We start from the raw sequence: 8,137 nt of genomic DNA, 5'->3' as shown, positions 1-8,137 counted from the left end.
ATCAAGGCCACTACTATGGATCCAATCCAACTCGCTCATGTCAAGCTTTTGACATCTGATCTTCTCTGCTTAACTGTCTGGCCCTCCAACCCTCCCTGCAGCACCTGGAAGGGCAGGCCTACATCTCGCGCTGAAACTGTAGGCGTTGTGGTGAGCCGTGAGTGCAAGGACAAATTTCTGAGGTTCCTGGTGGACGATGGGAGCGGATGCATCCCCTGTATCCTCTGGCTCAACCACTACTACCTCATTTCCCATGGTGGTTCATCTAATCTTGATCTTATGGCTGACATGATACTGAAGCAATCTGAGATAGTTCAGCTGGGGAAGCTAGTTAGAGTTAGGGGAATGCTACAGATTACAGTGAGAGATGTGGTGGTGGAGAGGGATCCCAATGCAGAGGTGTTACACTGGTTGGATTGCATTAGGTTAGCCAAACAGTGCTATGACTTGCTACCTGCTGTTACTCTTCCTGGATCTGTTCGAAACTCACCTCAAGATGGCTATGATCGTAAGATTCTAAATATTTTTTCAACTTTGATATTTGTCCATAGACTCCAACAAAGTCATTTGATTATTTTTTTCCAAATTTGTAGGTTAGTTGCATGGTGCTCTTCAAAGCATGCCAGCCTGGATAATTCATTACCTTTCTAAATTGCATGTGTACATCCTCATAATCTGTTCTTGTATGGATTATTTTCATTCAAACATACAAGTGTTTCTTGTGGGATTCTTGCATCTCCTAGTTTTATGGCAAATCTACTGAGCTACCAGGTCCTAAGGGAAAATGTCCATTCTTTTCAGTCACTCAATGGAAGCAACTCATATAACAAGGAGATATATGTTTTTCAACTTCATTGCTTTCTTTTGTACTTATATCATGGTCACACAACAATCTGTGCAAAATTTTAATGCTGATTACAGCTGATTTCTGCTATTATGCATCAGCAAAATACTGATATAACATCTAACAGTTTTTTCTTCTTTTTTTCCTTTTTTCGGGGGTGGGGGGAGGGATGGATTTTTTTTTTTTTTTTTGTAGGGAGAGGGGGGGTGGGGTCAGGACATGGTTAGAATTACTTGTGTTCTCTATGATGCAAATATATGGCTATTATTTTGAATGAAGAATATCTTTGGACCTTTTTTTCTCTTTCTACCCATTTTTCACTCAAGATAGTTGTATAAAAAAACATTGATAATAATTTACACATTGTAAATTATGAACCTTATGAAGTCATGTATCATGATGAATAGGCAATACCTCTCATTACCAATTGCACTTTATACTTAGGGCTGGAAGTGGGCCAGGCCAAGCGGGGCCATGCCTATACCCAAGCCCAATTTGAAATTTTTTTTAAGGCTTTGGGCTAGGCTAAGGCTCAAAAATTTTTGATAATCCATGCTCGTGACTGACCCAAACCCAGACCTAGGCCTGACCCCAACTTGATTGGGCTGGCCCGAATAGCCATTTGGCTATTTGGGCCAAACATTGGTCTGGCCCAAACATGATCAAAGTTCAATATTTCATATTGGAGTAATTTTTTGTACACCGCATCCGGTGTAGAAAAAATGCACCATCTCATCTGATTGGGCCACATAGCCACCGCTTTCCAATGCGCATTTAATGTCTGTAAGTCCGTTTTTTCGTTTGAAATTTTGAATGATGAAAATATCCCTCTTCTTCTAAAAAAATTATGACAATTTGTAGCCATATTATGATATTTTGCAGTCATATTATGACTTCCTGCACACATGATATTATAAGGAAAGGAGGGATATTTTCGTCATTTAAAAAATTTATAAATTTTCAATGTTGAAAATGCCCTTCTGTCTTTATGACTTCTGAAAAAAAAATTATGACATCCTATATGTAAGAAATCATAATTTGACCACAGGATGTTATAATATGACCACAGGATGTCATAATTTTTTGAGAAAATGAGGGGCATCTTCATCATTCAAAATTTCAAACGAAAAAATGAAATTGCAGATATTAAATGAACGTTGGAAAGCGGTGGCTACGTGTTCCAATGTAGTTGGGTGGTGCACTCCACATCAATTTTATTGCACCACACATGGTGCACAAAGACTTTCTCTTTCATATTGTTGCTTCATATGTAAATCGGCTTGGTGAAAAATTGGGCTCTCTCCTATAACACAGGTAAATTATACATGATACATCATTCTCAGCTAAACCTATTCTAATTTGTCTTTCATTTCCCTATCATTCTCTCCCAATAACAACATGCAAGAATAAATACGTCTGGACCTGAATTCGGGCTTCATTTCGGGCTAGGCTCAGGCCAACCCTAGGCCAAGCAAATGATATATTCGAGCTCGGCCTGAAAAACAAATGGGCTTTATGTTTAAGCCCAAATCTGGTTTGAACTCTTTCAGATCTAGCTTGTAGCCATCGATCCGGCTCGATGGGCGTTGGGCCAACCTGAGCCCATTTCCGGCCCTATCTATACTCCTAGGAAGAGATGGAGAGCACCAAGAAAAAAAGTAGGGTGAAGGGAAAAGATAGTTCAAGTCCCTTTAAAGAATATCAATTTGGCATGCAAAACAAGGCTGGCTATAGTAAATTCACCAACATAATGGATGTTATTTATTGACAGAGACAATGATTTAGCATTTTGGTAGTGTAGGAGCATGAAATGATGACTGCTCCATAAGTGTAACCATAATTATCAAACTTGTCCCAGCTATTTGGGGTTGGCATTACGGTTGCCAAGCATTCCTATTTAGGCCTTCCTTTGATGTTGTTCAAAGCCATTTCATTTTCTTTCTCACAACGACCATCTATATCAAGACATTCTGGTACTTATACAAATGAAGGTCACTAGTGCAACTTCAAATAAAAAAGTTGGGAAGGTTTAGGTGAATGAAGGCATGTAATTGGATAATGCAAATTGCACCATGATCAAGATTATTTGAGTTGAAGACTCAAGTTGATATTCTGAGTAGTCATGAATGGATATGCTATCAACTTCTAATTCCTAAAGTAAGCGAAGCAGTTGACTTGGAGAATGAGATCAATATAATGTGAGAAGTTGAGTTTAATGCATGAGAATATAACAAGAATATGTATGGTTAAGATTATGAAGGATAGAGCTGCACCAGTGGTTGGATCAGCTCTGCTCCAATGCCAGTTTGCCCACATATTTGTTGGATGCCAAAAAATGAGATATCAGATCAAAGTAAGAGCATGCCACAAGTAAGAAAATTAAGCCATTAAATTCCTGTCAACTGCATGAATATTACCAAGAGCTGTTTCACTCATGGTTTCTGTGATCTGGCATATATTAGAATTTACCAAAAAATGTTAAATTATGAAGCAAAAGTATCCAACAAGAAGCAAAACCATAGCCATCCTAAGAAGAAAGAGGAAAGTAATACCCAAGGGCACACCATTTTAAGCATAAGAAAGTTAAGTCAACTCCTTGGAGAATGATGAGAGATGGCATTAAGCAAGTCTGGATAAGCAATCTCCTGAATCAAGAAATACACAAGTTCCAATGTGCACATAGAAGCTGGTTGAAGCTTATGTAAAAATTCCATGTCATTTACTATTACAAAATTGAATATGAGCCCAATACCAAACCCAAATTTTAAAGTTCGAAAGCATCGGAAACTTTCAAACTGAAAAGCATGAATCAAAAGGCATAATGTGAATGAGAGAATGGATCACATACACACAAAACAAGATTGTGATATGGGATTTTGTAGCAAAGTGATTATGGACTTGTAGTCAACCATTTATGAATTTTGAGATATGTATTTTGATATTTTTATTTGGGATTTTTAGATGCTCTAAACTAATCTTGGTTTAATTACTTAATGAATAATTGGAATTGACCCTTATTATTACATTTTTTTTAGATAGATATGATTTTTGGCCTCATGTTATCGTGGGCTGGATCCCTCGATAAAATGGCTGTGTTATGTCCTGGATTTGAAGCGTGAAATTTTTATAGTCATGCTGAATGATAGATTGCTGAATAAAAGATATTTGTTTCTTATAAATTGCTTGATGCGTGAAAAACCCATTCATCTCTAGTGCAACCTCAGGTTTTTGAATCATAAGACCACTTCTAATGCTGTGTTATTTCAATCTTAGGGGTGTTGCATGGATGAAGAACAATTCTATCTCTATAAAAACACTCATATCTATGCTCAATACCAGAACTCCTATGTTGGTAAAGAGCTGATCAATATTGCTATGATTTAATGGACTCAGAAACAAGGTCTTGGTCACTTAATTCACCATATTTTGATGTCCGCCAATGATGATGCATGGTTATTTCACCTATTTCCACTATTTGCATGTGATACATAGTTGCAATATGCTTGTTCGACTTATCTGAACCCCTGTGACACAAGAAATTCTAACATGAAAATGTGCTTTCCTGTTCAAAGAATTTTTGTTCAAAGAACTGTATGATACATTGAGTTAATGACAAAAGTGGATGATCAGGGAATACTTCTATCATGGATTAGTCTTTCTGATGCTAACAAGTTTGTAGTCATGCTGTTGGTAGTGTCCCGGCTTGTATTATTTTTATTTACTGTCAGTTCCTTCTTATTGCCTTATGATACCAATTATTTAGGACAGAAAAACAAAACTGTCAAGTTCTGCTTCTTTATATAGTAGCTTTGCACCTGCTTATGTTGTTCATATGCAAGCAATTATGTAAATGTTTACCATTTGATATACCTGATGCAGTAATTTTTAGCAGGTGCGAAATTTTTAATAATAGTTTAATAATAGTCTTGTGAGCTTGCAGCCTCCTAGTTATTGATGTATGGTCTTATGTATATTCTATATTTGATTTTTTTTTATCAGTATATATTGCTTGTTTTCATGGCATTATTTTTTAAAATATGCTTTATAAACATGAGTATATTTTTTACTTCTGCATTTGTAATAATTTTCTCTTTTCTTTTCCTGGACTTTCCAGATTTCTGAGGTTTTTGAAGTATGTATCAGCTATCAAATAATGTTCAATTTTATCATATCTTTGTAATATTAATGTTCCCCTGTTTTAGTCTAGTCACTCTAGTGCATTTAAGATGCACCACTATGGCTTGTCTTTTCTGAATTTATAATTCCTTCTTCTTCTTCTTCTTCTTCTTCTTCTTCTTCTTTTCTAGTTCTCGGCAAAATGGAGATAATGGTTTTTCCAATGAAACTGCATCACTGCTCAAGGTGGGAAAGGAAAGGTGGAAGAACTGAAAATTTATATAGGACAGTCGATGGTTCTTTTTTCTTGAATGTTGCTTTACAGAAAGGTTGCTATTGAGTTTGACAAATAAAATGTGTGGGCCCTGCCAACTAATTTGGATGTGAGATCTAGTTCCTTGGAAATGTTGGGTGGCAAGGAGGAGATTTTGCACTAGTTTCTTTTGAGGAAAGTGGACTGCACCATTTTGTTTAGGATGGATATCTTTTGTGGTGGCATTTTAGGATTTTTAATAAAGTTTGGCAATCGTTTCTGTCGTCCACCAACTCTGTCCATTGCTACCACCATCTCATCTCACATGAATTGCAACACCACATGGACATCTAGTAATAACAAAACCCTCCATTCCCTTGGTTATGGAAATAATTTAGGGCCTGCAGGTTTATTTCCCATATAAGACATGAGACTTAAGATGAGCTTGTCTATGGATGCAGGGGTCTCACTAGCCTCACCCACGATCCTCAAGGTGTGTGGTGACGCAAGCTTCAGATAACCATGTCTGAATGATGCTATAAGCTTACGTTTGACATATTCTTTCTTTTAAATGACTGACCCTGCATCCCAAAAATCTTTCCATACATATCTCCTTTTCCCCCAGGAGGAAGGTTAAACATGTTTCTTCGTTTGGGCAGCAGAACCATCTTTATGTATACAAGCGGGGATTCACTGCTTTTATTTACAGATAATATCTGGAGCTAATCTAATATCTTTTTTCTCTTTATGAACTTTCATTTTTTGAAAAATTTTGTGCTTCCAACCTTTAGTCCTGTATTTGACCATTTTTCATTCTGCTATATCTGAAATTTTTTTTTTCTTTTCAGGTTAAGGCCCTCTCAAAATTCCAATCATAATATGTACTGTTGTTCTTAACATTTCATATATGAGTCAGATAGTGGATTCAAACATTGTATATCAAAAATGGATCCAAACATCTGTGTAATATATGTTTGCTTTCATTTTTGAGGAATAGATTGGTGCCTCATAATCAACATTGCTTTCGTTCTTACATGATGAATCGCAGTCTTATATTCCTTCCATTTGGAGTAAGTTTTGAAATTGTTGGACTTTTAAGGTAGGTGAATAAAATAATATTGTTACCATTTAGCTAGTTATACATAAATTTGTTTTAGATATGTAAGTATTATAGGGGAAGTTGTTGACATATTATTTATCATAAGCACTCTAAGCATAAGAGGGCAAGCCTTAGTGCAATGGAAAGATTGCTTCATTGTGACCTAGGTGTCATATGTCTGAAAAACCATCTCTCCGTACATAGAGGTAAGGCCGCATCATCTAATTCTATCTAAACCCTTGCAGTTGTGGGAGCCTCGTGCACTAGGATATCTTTTTAAGCACCACTAAGCATATATAGGTGATTTTCTTTAACACAGACCTGACAGAATTACTATTTGTTTGATATTTTCAGGAGGATATGGAGATTAATGGAGAGCTGCATAGGTTAAAAATTTAAGAGACAAATCCGTGTATGTGTCGAATGATATTTCTGTAGTAGGGGCATTTATCGAATTTGGTAACTAGTTGTAACTCCAGGGAAAGCTAATGGGGTTTCCATGGCTGGAAACTACACATTCCATTTGAAAGCCTCACTATGCGGTCTTGTAAAAATTATTAGACATGGCTCATGGCAATCATATACCTGTGAAAAGCATCCAAATTTTGTATGCGAGTAAACTATCAACCAGACTAGATGCGATAAAGGCTTGCTGACATATTTTCACTTTATGTAAAGACAACTAGTTTTCTATTTATGTTTTTGGTTATTTAAGAAAATAATGAAATAGGATACAGGTAATTTGCCTGACCCAGATCATAAATACTCAGAAAGCACCAGCAAATATATTGTTTTTCTGTTGTTTTAAGAGTACTTCAAGAAATACCGGAAGGATCCATGAATAAAAGTTTATGCTATTTAATATAATTCTGGCGGTTCTCGCATGTCTTGGACTTGTTGGACCTTGATGTTTTTTGGAGGAGCTCATCCAAGGATTCGACAACAAAAAGTGCAAATTATGATGAAGAGTCAAACAAATGAGTCTTACCTTTTTTTTTCAATGGATCTCTTGATCATTTATACTTTTATCGAGTGCAGGGCTCTCTTTATGGTTGCCCGGCATGGTGAAGCTTTTGTTCTAACCTCCTCATGCTGGCAGCTAATAATTGTTTATATAATATTCCATTGGAAGCTTTGTCTGCCATTCTCTAGTTGGAATCCCTGTAGAAAATTGAGCATTTTATCTTGTGAGTTCCTTTTGCTGGTTCTTGCCTTTGAAGGAATGTTGCTAATGCATAGGATTTTCATGATTTCCTCATCTTTCCCTGATTTTTTTTCCCTTGTTTTTTTGAGCTTATGTGTCAGTTTGAAAGTTGCCATATTTGAATAATTTGTGAGATAGTTCTCCAATGAAACTTAACCGTGGTAATCTCTTGCAGAGGAATCTCAAGAATGGGGCTTGTTATTTCAACCCAAAAGGTCCCTTTCCTATTTCTTCTTCATTCTCATGCAATCTCTGTTGAGGTGGTTCAAAGGATTTAATTTTATCTTATAACTTGATAAATTCACATGCTCCTTTGATTTCAAAAGTGATTTCAAACCATAGTACAAGCATCATTAGATCAAATATGCATATTGACTTGTCGCCTGAATGAAGAGAACCCTTTCAGTCCCTCTCCTGTCAAAGAGTGTACTCTCTCTCTAAACGCTTTTGCGTCCTTCAAATGAGATAGGTGAGTTGTGCATCATCGAGCAGAACACAAACTCCCTTACTGGGACAAGGCTGTGGATGTTTACCTTACCATCACTGCTGTTTAGGGATACCCCTTCACCAGGCGCCCGTCCACCCACTCCCCATGGTAATCCCAATGACCCTTCCTTCTGA

The 8,137-nt window shown here is 36.7% G+C and overlaps 1 protein-coding gene across 1 annotated transcript; it reads left to right on the top strand.

Annotated features, from left to right (window-relative positions):
* On the top strand, positions 1 to 8,137 carry LOC105052808 (CST complex subunit STN1-like). Its single transcript, XM_073245153.1, has 3 exons — positions 1 to 508; positions 7,692 to 7,776; positions 8,071 to 8,137. The coding sequence occupies exons 1-3, from the start codon at positions 16 to 18 to the stop codon at positions 8,135 to 8,137; spliced, it is 645 nt and encodes a 214-aa protein (XP_073101254.1). The 5' UTR covers positions 1 to 15.

The sequence above is a fragment of the Elaeis guineensis genome, chromosome 10, assembly GCF_000442705.2.
Source record: "Elaeis guineensis isolate ETL-2024a chromosome 10, EG11, whole genome shotgun sequence".
In the NCBI taxonomy this organism is placed as follows: Eukaryota; Viridiplantae; Streptophyta; class Magnoliopsida; order Arecales; family Arecaceae; genus Elaeis; species Elaeis guineensis.
Note: the sequence above shows the minus strand (reverse complement) of the source record. Positions and strands in the feature narration are given on the sequence as shown.

What these genes read in the sequence shown, in the direction of transcription:
- LOC105052808 (XM_073245153.1), top strand. Translation starts at nt 16, where the DNA reads ATGGATCCAATCCAACTCGCTCATGTCAAGCTTTTGACATCTGATCTT. An exon ending in ACCTCAAGATGGCTATGATC is followed by an intron (nt 509 to 7,691) that starts GTAAGATTCTAA and finishes AATCTCTTGCAG; the next exon opens with AGGAATCTCAAGAATGGGGC. An exon ending in CTCATGCAATCTCTGTTGAG is followed by an intron (nt 7,777 to 8,070) that starts GTGGTTCAAAGG and finishes ACTGCTGTTTAG; the next exon opens with GGATACCCCTTCACCAGGCG.